The sequence below is a fragment of the Branchiostoma lanceolatum genome, chromosome 9, assembly GCF_035083965.1.
Source record: "Branchiostoma lanceolatum isolate klBraLanc5 chromosome 9, klBraLanc5.hap2, whole genome shotgun sequence".
NCBI classification, from domain to species: Eukaryota; Metazoa; Chordata; class Leptocardii; order Amphioxiformes; family Branchiostomatidae; genus Branchiostoma; species Branchiostoma lanceolatum.
The window spans coordinates 10,086,951-10,103,320 of NC_089730.1; the positions used below are offsets into that span (position 1 = coordinate 10,086,951).

The 16,370-nt window shown below is 38.6% G+C and overlaps 1 protein-coding gene and 1 long non-coding RNA gene across 2 annotated transcripts; one reads left to right on the forward strand and one right to left on the reverse strand.

The window, feature by feature from the left end:
• The first annotated feature begins 169 nt into the window (after positions 1 to 169).
• Positions 170 to 14,859, forward strand: LOC136442119 (uncharacterized). The gene is made up of 14 exons (XM_066438745.1): positions 170 to 358; positions 596 to 784; positions 1,034 to 1,254; positions 1,531 to 1,657; positions 1,835 to 1,929; positions 2,114 to 2,297; positions 2,582 to 2,710; positions 3,719 to 3,895; positions 6,250 to 6,429; positions 6,686 to 6,906; positions 7,435 to 7,561; positions 13,667 to 13,761; positions 13,943 to 14,126; positions 14,382 to 14,859. The coding sequence occupies exons 2-14, from the start codon at positions 628 to 630 to the stop codon at positions 14,510 to 14,512; spliced, it is 2,028 nt and encodes a 675-aa protein (XP_066294842.1). The 5' UTR covers positions 170 to 358; positions 596 to 627; the 3' UTR covers positions 14,513 to 14,859.
• Positions 9,818 to 10,478, reverse strand: LOC136441650 (uncharacterized). Its single transcript, XR_010756910.1, has 2 exons — positions 10,409 to 10,478; positions 9,818 to 9,965 (listed from the first exon to the last, which is right to left on the reverse strand). It is a non-coding gene; the product is annotated as an uncharacterized lncRNA (long non-coding RNA).
• Positions 14,860 to 16,370: the final 1,511 nt, after the last annotated feature.

Here is a 16,370-nt window from a genome sequence, read left to right on the forward strand (position 1 = left end):
TCTAGAAACAGGTGTTTCAAATCTGGGTGCTTTTATATTTGAACATACTTCATAGTTTAGTAATACATCATTTTATTCCCTTTATTAAATATTTTCTTTCATACCTCGACTTAAAGAATAATGCTACACCCCTGTGAAAATGGTCGAATTCAAGAACCCGTGATGACCTTCAACCTTTGGGAAAGAAAAGCTGGCAGACTTTGGCTCCTGACTAGCAACAAACTGTAACAGTGTAAGTAGCTTCAAACACTTAAATAATCAAAGCAAACATGTTAGAACAAAAGGGTCGAATTGAGGAAAGACTATAGCACATCATTTGTGAAAACCTTTTCAGGCTTTTGCAATCCTTGACGTTGAGGTGGGTTACTTTTAAATTATTTCTGCAATTCAATTCTCAGGTGTTTTCTGCTGCTAGTGCCAATTCGATGCAGTTTCAAAATATTTCATGTTATGTGATGTATTGCAATGTGATCTTTAATAGGCTATATTTTTGCTGGTCATCTAACTTCAAATCAAAGGTTCAAACAAACAAATAAATCTTAAGATCACCAAACACATCCAGGATTAACTGCCTTCTTTCCCAAATTCATAACAGTTACATTTGAAATAGGATAGAAGGGACACGGGATGGCACTGTCAGCTGAAAACAAGCACAAACTACTTCACGACAAATGGTTCAAAGGTGTCATGTTAGCAAACGGACTCACGCAGGAACACCTTGAAGGCTTCGAGACATTCGCTGTGCGTGATGATGACGTTTTCGTAGCCTCCTACCCTAAAACAGGTGAGTTTTACGACTATCTGTAAGGTACATTTGATTTCATTTTGCTTTGACTGACATGATATTAGACTTGACCAAAATTGATATTCTGTTTTTTTTTAATTTTTAAAATTTATATGCATTTTGCTCTAGGCATTAATTAATGCAGCAGTAATTAGTAGCTGTCTCATCTTTGTTTTATCAGGTATATTCTGACTCACTCGACAATTAGTTGGGTATTCACAAACTTTTTCTGCATTCCCCATGTCATAGGCAGTACGTGGGTGCGACAGATTGTGTCTCTCCTGTACTGTGATGCAGATCCTGAACAAGACATCTCCACATACGCACGTTTTCCATTCTTTGAAATGTACAACCCACAGACTCAAGGTCCGGTCTACAGAACTATTGAAACGGCCCCTTCCCCAAGGTTGATCAAGACTCATCTGCCTTATGATTTGATGCCAAAGGATGTTAGGGAAGGAAAAGGAAAGGTAACAGGAACAGCACATGTTATGGGTTGGCAGAGTAATCTATCAGGTCTGGTCTGGTCTGGTCTGCAACTGAAGCCGGACTAGTTTTTCCGCCAACCCCAGTTGTTAAATGCACTGCAAGCAGATTTAGATCAATGAATTGTTGTATATATAAAACATTGTCATCTGCACTATTGTTGATCTTAATGTCACGTCGATAGGATTACAACAGGTTACTGACAGGACGTCCTTCAGATATGCATCAAATACTATTTTCTGTTCCCTTGCATATATCAGGTGGTGTATGTGACGCGTAACCCTCACGACACAGCAGTATCATTCTTCCACTTCTCACAAGGCAACATCACCCTGCTCACCTGGGACACATTTGATGAGTTTCTGAACAACTTTCTGGATGGAAGTGGTAAATGTCTCAGATGCTAAATTAAACATATGTCATGTTCGTTGTTTTTAATATAAAGTAAATAATATCATTTAGTGAAGACTAGAGACTGTTCAGATTTATTCATTATCAGATTTATGTATGATGACATCAAACATTTTCATTTAACAGTTAAAGTTTGATGTGTTTCCCTGACAGTATCATGTGGAGACTTCTACAGAAATGTCCTTGGGTTCTGGAAGCACAAAGATGATGCAAACATATTGTTCCTGAAATATGAAGATATGCAGAAGGTGAAAAGATATCTTCTTTCTGATGTTATGTCAAATCCATCTCTTTAAACAACACAATTGTAAATCATAGTGAATTTATAAGTGTGAATCTCTATGTCAGCATTGTAAAGTCCACATGTACGTATCTCATTACAAATTGTATGTAACCTCTTATTTCTATGATGTTCTTCTCAATGATGTGCAGGATCTTTACAAAGTGGTTGTGAACATCGCAGACTTCCTTGGGAAGAAATTTCCTGCAGAATCGCTGCAAAGAGTTGTAGACCACTGCCGCTTTTCTGTTATGAGGGACAACCCCAAAGTCAACTATGAACCATTCGCAGGGAAGGGGATTTTGGATTTTAGCAAGTCCAAGTTTATGAGGAAAGGTAAAGCTGAGTCACCAATCTTCTCTAAAGACATCAGTGGTTGCCAGTGATTGCTACTTTCCCGCCTCATGTCATCCTAGATAGAAGACTTTGACACTTATGGGCTTAGCCTCTTAGGGCCGAGTTTTGGAACAGAATGTCCCAGCTGTACAATGCAATTTATTTAACACAACCATACATCACACATTTCAGCAAGATGTTATTTTTCTTGGAGGCCTGATCTTGATGGTTTCCTTCATGGTAAATGCAATGTTTATGCATCTTGATTTCTCTGTTTGATATAGGAATAGTGGGAGACTGGAAGAACTACTTTTCAGTCCAGCAAAAGGAAACTGCTGACCAGCTGTACAGGCAGAAGACTTTGGGAACAGGCCTGAACTTTGATTTTGAGCCCTGTGAATCAGCAAAGTTGTAGAGATCCAGTCTTGGTAACCTGAGGTTTTAATAGTTCACAAAGACACCATGGAGTGTGATTGGATGATAGCTTCAGTATGAACAGTGTAGATATTAATTAAATATCAAAATAAAGTCTTTTACAACATTGTTTTTGAGAAGAATGTGATATCGATTATGAATTCAATCTTCTTCAGACCATGCTCTAACAATGAAAGATGATATATTGCAATTTTTGGAATTCATAAAAAAAGATTGATTATTAAAACTCTGAAATATTGGGATAAGTCTATCTTGAAAGTGACAACTTAAATGTCAAAATTGTACCTAAGATACAAATGTACAAAATTATACAACTTTATACCATTAAGATGACACAGGTACTAGGTGCAAAAGTTCTTACTTTGATACAGTACTTGGTAAATCTAGATGCTTGGGTCATGAAAGTCGCTGTACTTTTGTTGTGTCAAAAGATTATAGTTGTATGGATATATAACAACTCTAGTGTGTGTTACTTTTTATTTTCTACCTGGATGATTGGGAAAGAAAAGGCTCCTTGGAAAAGTCCGCAGATTTTTGGCTCGTAAGTCGTGTAAGAAGCTTCAAACACACATTTAGATAGCTGAACTTCAACGTAAAACTTTCAAGGTGAACATAATCACGCAAAAAAATGTAATGGGAGTACAAAATAGTCGAATTGCGTAATATGTAAGCACATGGTTTGTGTAACGGTTAGCGTTTTGCTATCCTAGAGGCTATTTTACTGTATACTTTGTTTCAGAAAAGGGATGGTATGTTAGTCATTTAAAGATTTGATAAAATATAGACTACAGACACTTTAATAAAATCAATGTCTGTACAAGAATTTTCAAACTTTGTGTTCAATCGATAGGGCACTTGATACGTACTTGAAAACTGAAGACCGCATTATTATCTCATTCGTGGTCACGGAGTTATAGCTGACCAAAGTTTGGCCAAGGAAATTTTTCCCCCTTTGGATTTTGAGTACGCGCCTTGACATTGTCTAGATTTGCATAACAATGCCCAAGCCCAGACTGATTTTGTTTACGTCTCGGGGGACTTCACCTTTGACACTGCACATACATACTCGAAATTCCGAGTGGGCTTATTTGCTGATCGAGACGAGGTTGACACTTACAACAGGCGTGCTGCCTTATTCACCTGTTTATCTTCAAGGCATCAAGGTAATATCTTAGCCAATAATCTACCAGCAAAATTTGCCCCTCAAAATGCATGAAACAGCGTTTCAAAGGGTAAAGGTTTCAAAAGTTTCCCGGGGAGCTGTCAGCATGCCCCCGGACTCACCTAGAATCGTCACGCCTCCGTCGAAAATATAATGGGGGTGTCGTCCCCCAAATATCAAGGCTGGAACGTGTATTTTTCAATCATAGAGAAGTCATTAAACGTAGCTTTAAGTCTATATACCAGAACAAAAATGCAGGAAGTAGTGTTTCAGAGGAGAAGATTTAAAATTTTTTCCCGGGGCCAGCATGCCTTAGTACCTATAAGTTTCAATTTGTTGGGAGTATTCTCTAAGCAGAGGTTTCGGTCGAGTGGGGTAGGAGTGTCCGGGATTTTTAACGTTGCTCTCCCTTCACCGGAAAGAAACTCGGACACTCCTACCCCACTCGACCGAAACCTCTGCATGGAGAATATGTCGGGAGAGCATCGTTCCCGAAAATCTAGCTGCACTCTGGCTGAAACCCTTCTGGATTTTTTTCACTGTTGGGAGGGCGTGGCCCCCGATGAAACCCATGTGTATTTTTTTCACTGATAGAGATGCTTAGTCTTCCCCCTTGGTCTACCTATATAATGCCCTTGGTCTACCAGCAAAATTTGCCCCTCAAAATGCAGGAAATAGCGTTTCAGGGGGTCGAGATTCGGCTCTACCACCCTCCACGGGTCGCTGGGAAAATAGTAGAAATTGGCCAAAATAGAGTCAATTGTATGAAGTGAGTCAGCTACGGAGATAGGGTCCAATAACTGCGGCTGCGAATGTTACCCTCCATGCATGGCCAAAGTCCCCCGGCAAACTAGTGTTCTCCCTATAGCTGGCGCGGTTAGTCTGGTAGAGACTAGGTCAAGATTTCGGCGCTCGACATTCGGTGAGCAATATCTTCAACCCCCACCCCCATACGACATTTCCGGCCGCCGGCTGAATATTTTGTGTCATTTTCAAACATCTTTTGATAGTTTGGCATTTTTATGTTTAGCCATACCTAGTATGCTCAACATATTGTTTTTTTTACTCAGGTTTCTTCTCCTCCTTCTTCTTCTCCTGTCAAATCGAAAAATCTTTGTCATTTTTTGACCAAATGACCTGAAATTTGGTACAAAGGTAGTGTTGGCAAATACCCTTAGCCTATTTTTCATTTTTTCGATATTGACCTTGAAAGTGATTTTATTGAGTTTTTTCTGACCAAAAACGTACATTTTGGCCTCCTGTGCTCTGGAAATACATCCAAATGACCTGAAATTTGCTATGGGGGTAAATTGAATAAATAGTCAAAGAACCCCATTCGCACTTTTGGCATATATCACTTCAAAATACGATTTTTGCAGGGTATTTTGGGGTGAACATTGGGTATTTTCCTCATATGACCTAAAGGTCGGTGACCCCAACCGGACCTGGCCTGCCTGTGACCCTTGCAACCATCTGATTGGCCAATTGAGTTAATTAAGTTATCTTGCATTCCTGGCGCAGGTGTGCTAGTATTCATACCAAATGTGGTATTGGAATGCGTAGGACATGTGCTTACATGGCTTTGTTCACTTTTTTTAAACAAAGATACACATCTCCAGTTCCTATGTATTTTGGAGAGACTAATTGTTTTTAAACTCAATTTTGGACTGGGGCGATCCATTTTTTAAGTTGAAGTATTTTAGAATGGTCCATTGTTATTTGGGGACAGTCTATTTTTGGCATGGCGAGGAGTATGGCTAAACATGCTGTATTTTCTCGCAAATGTTGCCTTTCTAGTTTTTATTTAATGGCCATGGAATTGTTTATTTTCACCCCGCGGCGACCTTCTACATGTACACCGGCCCTCCCCCACTAAATATCGAACAGTCCCTAAATCATATCAGTTTGATCATCTTCTCCAGCCAAATAACAGAGGTTAATACGTTGATGAAAGTTAGACATCCAGGTAGTAAGATACGCCAAAAATAATTACTCAAGCAACTGGATAAAATTTTGATTTGAAATAGTCAGACGTTTCAGACAGCATCCACTGTCTTTCGTCAGTGACTAACGATAGGACTGAAAACACCAGGTTTTATACCAAAGAGAAGTTAAGATCATCTTTACTTGAAGTGTTTATCAAAATGAATAAATCTTAAGATCAGCAACACATTATTGCTAACTTAGTCTTCTATACTACTTTAGCAGTAAGAGTTATTTGAAAAAAGTATCATGATCGTTTTTTATCAGGTTTGTAACAGCTAAAAGCAGTGTTCGTCAATGAATCACGTACATAGTAATGTCAGACCCTTAGGTCTTAGGTCTTAATTACCATAACCTATCATTTCTAAACAGTAAATAGGACTACAGGACACAGGATGGCACTGTCAGCTGAAAACATCCGCAAGATTCAACACGACAACTGGTTCAAAGATGTCATGATATCAAACGCACTCACACAGGAACACCTTGAAGGCTTCGAGACATTCGCCGTGCGTGATGATGACGTTTTCGTAGCGTCCTACCCTAAAACTGGTGAGTTTCCCGAGTCTGTCTGTAAGGTACATTTAATTCTATTTCGCTTCATGTTGATATACATGTAATTAGACTTTACCGAAATTGATATTCTGATTTAATTACTAATATGCATCTTGCTCTAGACATTAATTAGCTCAGCAGCTGTTACAAACTGTCTCATCTTTCTTTTATGACGTATATTCACCCTCTCTGACACTTTAATTCTGGCATTTTTTCATGTATTCACCAACTTTTTATACACCCCATGTCATAGGCAATACGTGGGTGCGACAGATTGTGTCTCTCCTGTACTGTGATGCAGATCCTGAACAAGACATCCCCACATACGCACGTTTTCCATTCTTTGAAAGTTACGACCTAGAGACTCAAGGGCCGGTCTACAAAACTATTGAAACGGCCCCTTCCCCAAGGCTGATCATGACTCATCTGCCTTATGATCTGATGCCGAAGGATGTAAGGGAAGGAAAAGGAAAGGTAACAGGAACATCATTTGTTATGGGTTGACAGAATAACCTCAGAATCTGTTCTGGTCTGCCAGGTGATCGGACTAGTTTTGCCAGCAACCCTTTAGTTGTTAAGGCACTGTAAGTGTTGTACATTGTATATATGAAAACTGAAGTTATTTCGGTTCAAAATATTCAGTAGCAAAAAGAGTATCAACAGTATTTTGTTCCGTCAATCGATGTACATGTATGGTAGCCATAAATACCTAAGAATTGCACAGTGCTAGATTTGTACATTAGGTATCATCTGGTGCTCTTCTTTGGTACCACTTCTTAGGATTAATGTGTCGTTAGGCAAGGGTAATTTCATGTCATTTTATACTATAGTTAACTAGTTGCACATTTTAAGCAGTAACATCTCTGATCATACTCACTGTCATCTGCATTATTCTTGATTTTAAAGTTTACTAGGTATAGGATTATATTTTTAGGTTGGACAGGTTGTCCGTCAAGTATACATTAAGTGTTATATATTTTTCTGTTCCCTTGCATGTGTCAGGTGGTGTATGTGACACGTAACCCTCACGACACAGCAGTATCATTCTTCCACTTCTCTCAAGCAAACATCGCTCTGCACACATGGGACACATTTGATGAGTTTCTCAGCAACTTTCTGGATGGAAGAGGTAAATGCCCCAGACGCTAACTAACACAATATGTTCATTGTTTGTCATATGGTTAGTAAATGATATCATTTAGTGAATACTAAAGACTATTCATATTGGTGAAGTTAAATGACCCTTTGCCTAAAGATCTATACAGGATGAAAATGCCTATTCATTCTGTATCAGATGTAAAGCAAATTGCTTGTATGATAATTGTAAACATTTTTCAACTCTTAACAGCTAAAGTTTGATGTGTTTCTCTGACAGTGACATATGGAGACTTCTACAGAAATGTCCTTGGGTTCTGGAAGCACAAAGATGATGCAAACATATTGTTCCTGAAATATGAAGATATGCAGAAGGTGAAAAGATTTGCTTTCAGACTTTAAAGTTATGTCAAATCCATTATATATGATTTTATCGTAATGAGTTCATAAGGCAGTGTGAATATCTATGTCAGCTTTTAAAATCCCACATATTTATCTCATGTTCATGTTCTAAAATTGAATGTGCTCATTATTTATCATTTTGATATTGTTCTCTATGATATTCAGGATCTTTACAAAGTAGTTGTGAACATCGCAGACTTCCTTGGGAAAGAATTTCCCGAAGAGTCTTTTCAAAGAATTGTACACCACTGCCACTTTTCTACTATGAAGGACAACCCCAGGGTAAACTATGAACCACTTGCAAGGATTGGGATCTTGGATTTTAGCAAGTCCAAGTTTATGAGTAAAGGTAAAACTTGGTCACTTAAGCCGATTTTCTCCTTAAAGGAAGTAGTAGTCCACTGTATTCTGCTGCTGCGGTACAGTCTGCGGTATCAGTCTTTCTTGAGGAAGTAGGAAGAGAAATTTGCTTCTTTGTCACCGACATGCGCAGCCAACAGTGGTTGCCAATGATTGCTACACTGTCTCTTGTCATGCTGGATAGAAAACAACATATTAGGCTTAGGGGAGTTTTAGGGGACTGTCTTAGCTGTACGCTGCAGTTTGTTTAGCACAACTATAGATCACACATTTTGGTGATATTGCCATTTTTCTTCGAGGCCTGATCTTGATGGTTTTCTTCATAGGAAATGCAATGTTTATGCATCTTGATTTGTTTGTTTGATGTAGGCATAGTGGGAGACTGGAAGAACTACTTTTCAGCCCAGCAAAAGGAAACTGCTGACCAGCTGTACAGGCAAAAGACTTTGGGAACAGGCCTGCTGTTTGACTTTGAGCCCTGTGAATCAGCAAAGGTTTAGAGATTGAAGGGATGCTAAGTCTTGCTGGCCTGTGGTTTTGATAGCTTCCACAAAGAAACCAATATGTATGATTGGATGATAGCTTCAGTATGAGCAGTGTAAATATTAATCAACATGCTGAAAATATCAGATTAAAGACATTTTGAATAGTCTTTTAAGACATTAAAGGCGTTTATAAGAGGAATATTGTATTATTACTGACTTTAAACTTCTTCAGACAATTCCTTAACAAAGAATGGTGATATTTTCCAATTTTTGAAATTCAAAAAGATAACAATTATTAAAACTCTGAAATGTTGGGTTCAGTCTTTCTTAAAAGTGACACCTTTTGCGTAAAACATGTACCTCAGACGCAGGTGCCAAAAGTAGTGTTTTCAAGATCGATATCAGGTCTGTGTCAATTTCTATACGGTTTTATCCAACAATAGTTGGTAGATCTTGATGTTTGACTCATGTATAAAGATATATAGCAATTATACAGGTAGGTTTTGTATTAAGGTTGTAAGGTTTGGGGTTGTGACCCTGGGCCAATACTATATTCTTATTCTTTGATAGATGGTAGATCTTCATGTTTGACTCATCTATAAATATATATAACAACTATAGTTTGTGTATTAAGGTTATAGAGTTTGGTTGTGATCCAATACTGTATTCTTATTGTTATTTCATTAGTTTTTGATAGTGAGTGGATCTTCATGTGTGACTCATATATAAAGATGTATCCAAAACAACGTTAGTTTGTGTATTAAGGTTATAAGGTTTCTCACTGTATTTTTTTACTATTTTTGTCAATTTCATAAAAATTACAGCAACTAAAATAAAATGCTTATCTTGCACATTCAGTCTTTTATTTTTCTGAAACTACTGAAAACTACGGCGCTTTAGAGTCACAAGAACTCGAAGTTTAGAACAGTGCTTCCAATCCCCTGATGAAGAGAAAACGAGGAACTTGGATAATGTATAACCTCCTCTCATTATTCTACAGTATTCTGATTCATCATCCTATATTCAATATTCAACATATAATATACGGATGCGTTAACGACGCCTTTATTCAATATTGAAGAGACACACGCCACTCGGTTGACATCAACGACACAGAAGTCACTTGAAACGATGCCTGGTTGTTTAAGACCGGTACTCTGGGCCTCTGGATGCTGTGGAGAGGCCTTCATCCTGAAAAAAAGAAGGTAACTTTTTTGTCGTTGTTCTTCAGAACCTCTTTTTACAAAGTTTACTTTTTAGAATACGATGAAGAATATAACGTTAACGTTAGAATACAACACGGTGTAATTTCCGTATCACCCGAGTCTTTCGACAGCGGCGCACTCGAAATATATTCTAAATATTCTATGGAAACCTCATGTGTGATACAAGACCAGGTAGACTTACCCCGTGTGGTACGGAAAATTATCACACGATGCAGAGCACCCGTATCGAACGTTTTCGCGGCCCAGGTATGACAAAGTGATAAGTGTCTGACTGTGATGCCTTATAATATATTTCAAGCAAAATTTCATACAACGAGGCTTCGATAGTTATAAAATGCATATCATTCTAAGGCCATGAAACTTCAGTAACGTCTGCAGCACAAGTTTGAGTGAATTTGTTTTCCACACCTTAGAATAAGTATTTCTGCAACATTCATCTCACCCTGATTCACCTCGCGAGGTCGCCGCCATTTTGACTGATACTGGACAATACCACTAGTGTCAACTGAAAGGGGTGTTTTACCCTGTTGGATAGAATACTGTGTACTTTTACAGCACAATATATACAACCAGACGTTCAAAAAGGGGTACTTTTACATTTGAAAATCCTTTTTGCATAGAATGACATTATCTGCTTTCTTTTTTTATACATTCCATCATACAATGACATAAAGAAAGATACTTCTCCTCTGTCTCCCCGTGATAACAGACGAGTTCAAGTACAAGTGATGACCTTCAACCTGTGGGATAGAAAAGGCTGGCTTGGAAAGGTTGGCAGACTTTTGGCTCATGAGTCGCTTTTATCGTAATCTATTGTTGGACATCGATCTTGTAAGAAGCTTCAAACATACAACTAATCGGCTGATCTTCAAGGTAAACATTCAATGTGAACATAATCAAACCAAAATGGGAGAACAAAACAGTCGTGTGAAATATTAGAACAGAACGTATAATTTGTGTGTTAAAACGTTTAGCCTTTTGCGATCCTCGAGGCCAGTTTACAGTCTACTTTATTACCTTCGCTGGAGGTATAGAGCTTCTTGATAAAAGCAGATTTTATTACCTTGGCCGACAAGGTTATGTTTTGCACAGCGTACGTGTGTGTGTGTCTGTGTGTGTGTGTGTGTCTGTCCGTACGTCTATAAACAGTATAACTCGAGATTGCCTGGATGAATTGTCTTCATACTGGATTGTCTTCATACTTGGTATGTAGATAGGTCTTCTTGAGAGCTCAAAATGATTAGATTTTGGGCCCCCTAGCGGCTTGCTATAGTACTACAGAGGAACTTCCGTGTTTGATATCTCGCGTTCTGGACATGCCATGGTCATGAATTTTGAGTGGTAGGTAGGTCTTGGGAGGGATAGTAAGTTGTATAGGTTTGGGTCTCCTGGAGACTTTTTTGGAACTGCAGGAGCCGATTATGTTTCAAACTTTGAAAGGGAATAACGCAAGAAGAGGTTGACGGATGGTAAGAACTTTTGGTGTGTAGATAGCTTGAGTGATGATTTACATAATAAGATACAAATTATGCAAATCAGTGTCTAATTTGCATTATTAATGAGGACATTTTATACGTCCACTCTATTTCATGATTAGACTCTCAAACATGTCACATATGTTACTGAGAAAGAGAAATAGTGATAAATGTCACTTATGCCAATAAAGACCTGATTTGCATAATTAATAAGAAAATGCTACATGTACTAGTACACCCACTGCGTTCCATGATAAGACTATTCAAATACGTGACGTTTGTAACTGAGGAATGTTGATTCTAATGATAGATGAAAAGTACGCAAATGAGGACCTCATTTGCATACTTAATGAGTAACTACTATAATTCCATACTGATAAATGATGGCAATATCATGCGTGTGGGATTTAGAATTTATGTGAATCTGAACATCGTTGAATGTGAATTTATGCTAATGAGGACTGACTTACAGGACACAGGGATGGCATTGTCAGCTGAAAACAGGCGCAAACTACTACACGACAATTGGTTCAAAGGTGTCATGTTAGCAAACGCACTCACGCAGGAACACCTTGAAGGCTTCGAGACATTCGCTGTGCGTGATGATGACGTTTTCGTTGCCTCCTACCCTAAAACTGGTGAGTTTTATGACTCTATCTGTAAGCTAAATCTAATTTCATTTTGCTTCAACTGATATTATCAGACCCAATACCAAAATTGATATTCTGGTTTGTTGATATGTTCTAGACATTAATTAGTGGTGCTGCAGTTGCTAGCTGTCTCATCTTTGTTTTATGAGGTATATTCTGACCAACCACTCACTTGCAAATTTTTGTCATGTATTCACCAACTTTTTATGCATTCCCCATGTCATAGGCAGTACGTGGGTGCGACAGATTGTGTCTCTCCTGTACTGTGACGCAGATCCTGAACAAGACATCTCCACATACAAACGTTTTCCATTCTTTGAAAGTTACGACCTAAAGACTCAAGGGCCGGTCTACAGAACTATTGAAACGGCCCCTTCCCCAAGGCTGATTGTGACTCATCTGCCTTATGATCTGATGCCGAAGGATGTTAGGGAAGGAAAAGGAAAGGTAACAGGAACAGCACTTGTTATGGGTTGGTTGTGTAACCTATCTGTTCTGGTCTGCCAGTGGACTGGACTAGTTTTTCCTCCAACCCCAGTTGTTAAGGGCACTGCAATGAGATTTATATCAATGAAGTTAAGTGCTGTACATATAAAAACTGTTTTAATGTCCATAGAAACCTAAGAATTGCACAGTACTACTTGATATGCACATTAGGTAACAATTCTGATACAGTAATTCTCTTTGGCACCACTACTTTAGGATTAATGAGTTGTAAGGCAAGGGTATTTTGATTTCATTTGATATAGTTGCACAAGCAGTTTCATCTGTATCATGTTCACTGTCATCTGCATTAATCTGGATTTTAACGTTTGGTAGATAGGATTATCTTTTGCAACAGGTATGCATTAAGTGTTATATATTTTTCTGTTCCCTTGCATGTATCAGGTGGTGTATGTGACGCGTAACCCTCACGACACAGCAGTATCATTCTGCCACTTCTCTCAAGCGAACGTCGTCCTGCACACATGGGGTACATTTGATGAGTTTCTCAGCAACTTTCTGGATGGAAAAGGTTAGGTGAACCTATTTTCCAGTGTCATGGCTGATGCCCAGTGTTGTCTACTTGTGGTATTTTTTGGGGATTAGCCTTACAAGCCTAGTAAGTAGTGGACTCTTCCCGGAATGTACCACTATATCCCCAAATAGTCCATTTTCCAAACTCTTCTTCCATTTTGAAATTGCAAGAGCACAGTCTTAGAGCTGGAACGCAAGTGATCTTCAACGAAAATGATGTTTGCCTTTGTGATCAGGCTTCATTGGATAGTCGCTAACAGTGCATAGAGTGTGTTGAACTGTCAACAAAATCTCTATCAGTTTCCCTCAGATGTGTAACTTTTCTGAGTTTTCAACTGATAATTCTCACAACTCCACTGCTCTCACTGCTATTGTTAAAGCGCATCATGGACTTCCTATACAAGATAATGATATCCATTCATTTAGTATCATCTGAGATGTGCATGTGGCATGTGATCACCAGACACATTTTCATCTCTTAACGGTTAACACTAAAATAAAAGGTTGTTGTGTTTCTCTGACAGTGGCCTTCGGGGACTTCTATAGAAATGTTCTTGGGTTCTGGAAGCACAAAGATGATGCAAACATGTTGTTCCTGAAATATGAAGACATGCAGAAGGTAGGTAAAATGATACTTACTTTCTGATGTTATGTCAAATTCACATCTTAAAACATTAGACAGCAGTGAGATTATAAGTGTGAATATCTATGGCAGCATTTTGAAATCCTACATAATATATCATCACAAGTTATCCAGCAAGTATGTACTGCTTTTTCATCTCTTCGATGTTGTTCTCAAGGATCTTTACAAAGTGGTTGTGAACATCGCAGACTTCCTTGGGAAGAAATATCCAGAGGAATCACTGCAAAGAGTTGTAGACCACTGCCACTTTTCCGTCATGAAGGACAACCCCAGAGTTAATCACAAACCAGTTGCAAGGATTGGGCTTTTGGATTTTAGCAAGTCCAAGTTTATGAGGAAAGGTAAAGGTCACTTAAACTGATTTTCTCTGGTGCGGTGTGTGCTTGAGTTTGTCACATGTTCTGAAGCTGACAGCAGTTGCCCTTTTGCTACTTACATCAGGTGCCATTTCGGAAAGATTGAATATGTTATTTGTAAGAAATAACATACCAAATTCACTTTTGACACATCATAATAAGAAGTTTTATTACTTTGAGGCCTGATCTTGATGGTTCCTTTCATGAAGAATACAATGTTGATTTGTTTGTTTGATGCAGGAATAATGGGAGACTGGAAGAACTACTTTTCAGCCCAGCAAAAGGAAACTGCTGACCAGCTGTGCAGGCAAAAGACTTTGGGAACAGGCCTAAACTTTGATTTTGAGCCCTGTGAATCAGCAAAGTTGTAGAGATCCAGTCTTGGTTGCCTGAGCTTTTGATATTCCAGAAAGAAACCAAGATATATGATTGGAAGGTGCCTTCAGTATGAGCAGTGTGTGTGTAGATAAAGACATTTCACATTGTTTATGAAAAGAATGTCATATTGTTTCTGTCTTCAATCTTCTTCAGACCTTTCAGACCAGAATGATATTTTACAATTCTTGAAATTTGAAAAAAAGAAATTATTAAAACTCTGATATGTTGGGATAAGTATGTCTTGATAGAGACAACTTTAATGTCAGCCTTGTGCCTAAGATAATGTTACAAATGTATAAAATCATACAACTTTATGATACTTAGATGACAGGTACCAGAAGTGCTGTAGTCGTGTCAATTTTTAAAATTTCTAGGTTATATCAAGTTTGTAGAAATTGATGCTTGGATTATGTATGGAGATATATGACAACTATAGTTTGTGTTGTTTCTTTTTGATCCAATACTTAACTATATATTGAAATGTGTTTTATTATCATTCAGGTACTAGCAGATTTCGTTTGTTACATGAGACAAAATGAAAACCAAACATATCTCTCATGATGTCTTATTGTAGTGGTGGAAGGACAAAACAAGATGCAGAGTTTACTTCGCAAATTGAACCACGTTTTCTAAGACAGATCTACTGGGTGTAGCCTGTGCCCTGTGTTTACACAACCAAACGTTTGTGGGAAATTAGTATATATATATATTATATGTCTTCCCGTATCACAAAAATTTGACGTTATTTTGTTGTCATTTCCGCCCGTTGTCTGCAGCATCCCGACTCATTATCGCCGTGTTCCCAATATTGAACAGACATGAAGACATAGACTCTAAAGGAGACAATCACGTATTTCCCATTCAGACGATTGAGTACCATTGGCACAACACTAAGTACCATCATTTTTTAAATTAATCTTTAGGGTAGTCCCTTCATTTAACTAAGTAACTGATTTCCAAGGGACCCTCGATCATTGAACTCGGTCCGCTTGTTTTTTTACCTGTCCAAATCTAGCCTTAAGAAAGTGGCAACTACAGCGCAAGTTAGAGTCAAATCAAGGATTCTTCTTCCCTTACTGTCAAACTGCCTCACATTCACCACAAGAACATGACACATTTGTCTTTCAAATGGTACAATATAACAGGAATTCAAACCTGCCTCACTTACCTAAGATAGAGGACATTAACAAACCGGCCATAAACCATACCATAAAAATACCAGCGATCTTATCAACATTAGGATCTCCTCTTCGACTTAAAGGAGTCTTTCTTGTCTCCAACCGAGGAATACACACATCTGGATGTCTCCGGGAACACTGTGATCCTTTTTTGAAAAAAGGGCAGGCTCTGGCCCTGGTGCTGATCTCGTTATTCTGAGCTAACATGTCCTGTTGTTCTAAAGCGTAATCTCCAAGCAGATCCTACTGAGGCAGCTCAGTATCCAGCCGGCCAACAATCTCCAGCCGGTCCCCGTACAGATCTGCTTGCCGAGAAGCAGTCGTTCTGGTTTCTGAACGAAGTTCAAAGTGTCTGGCGGAATGTTTGTAGCGGTGTCTGATGTTTGTTGCACCAGTAGGATGTGTTTAGGGAATGTTGCTACATGTGTTCGAACAGTTGTTTTGGCTTGCCTATTTTCAGAGCAGAGAGTCAGTCTGTTTGGTGACGGTGGTGACGGGCGGGATTGTGCATTACCAACGTCAGTGCCGAACAGGAGTCTTATGAACAGTGAATCAGAAGATGAAGACAAAAAGAACAGCATTCTCTGTCAGCACCCAAGTAACGTCGTGGTGCCATCCACAGTTAATTGCAAAGCCTAAAGAGCCAAACAAAATCAAATGTGTTTTCAAGTTG

Bases quoted from the DNA above. Each gene is read 5' to 3' on its own strand.
- LOC136442119 (XM_066438745.1), top strand. From the start codon at position 628: ATGGCACTGTCAGCTGAAAACAAGCACAAACTACTTCACGACAAATGG. The intron at 1,658-1,834 runs GTAAATGTCTCA...TTTCCCTGACAG, and splicing joins CAACTTTCTGGATGGAAGTG to TATCATGTGGAGACTTCTAC. The intron at 2,711-3,718 runs AGAGATCCAGTC...GACATTGTCTAG, and splicing joins CTGTGAATCAGCAAAGTTGT to ATTTGCATAACAATGCCCAA.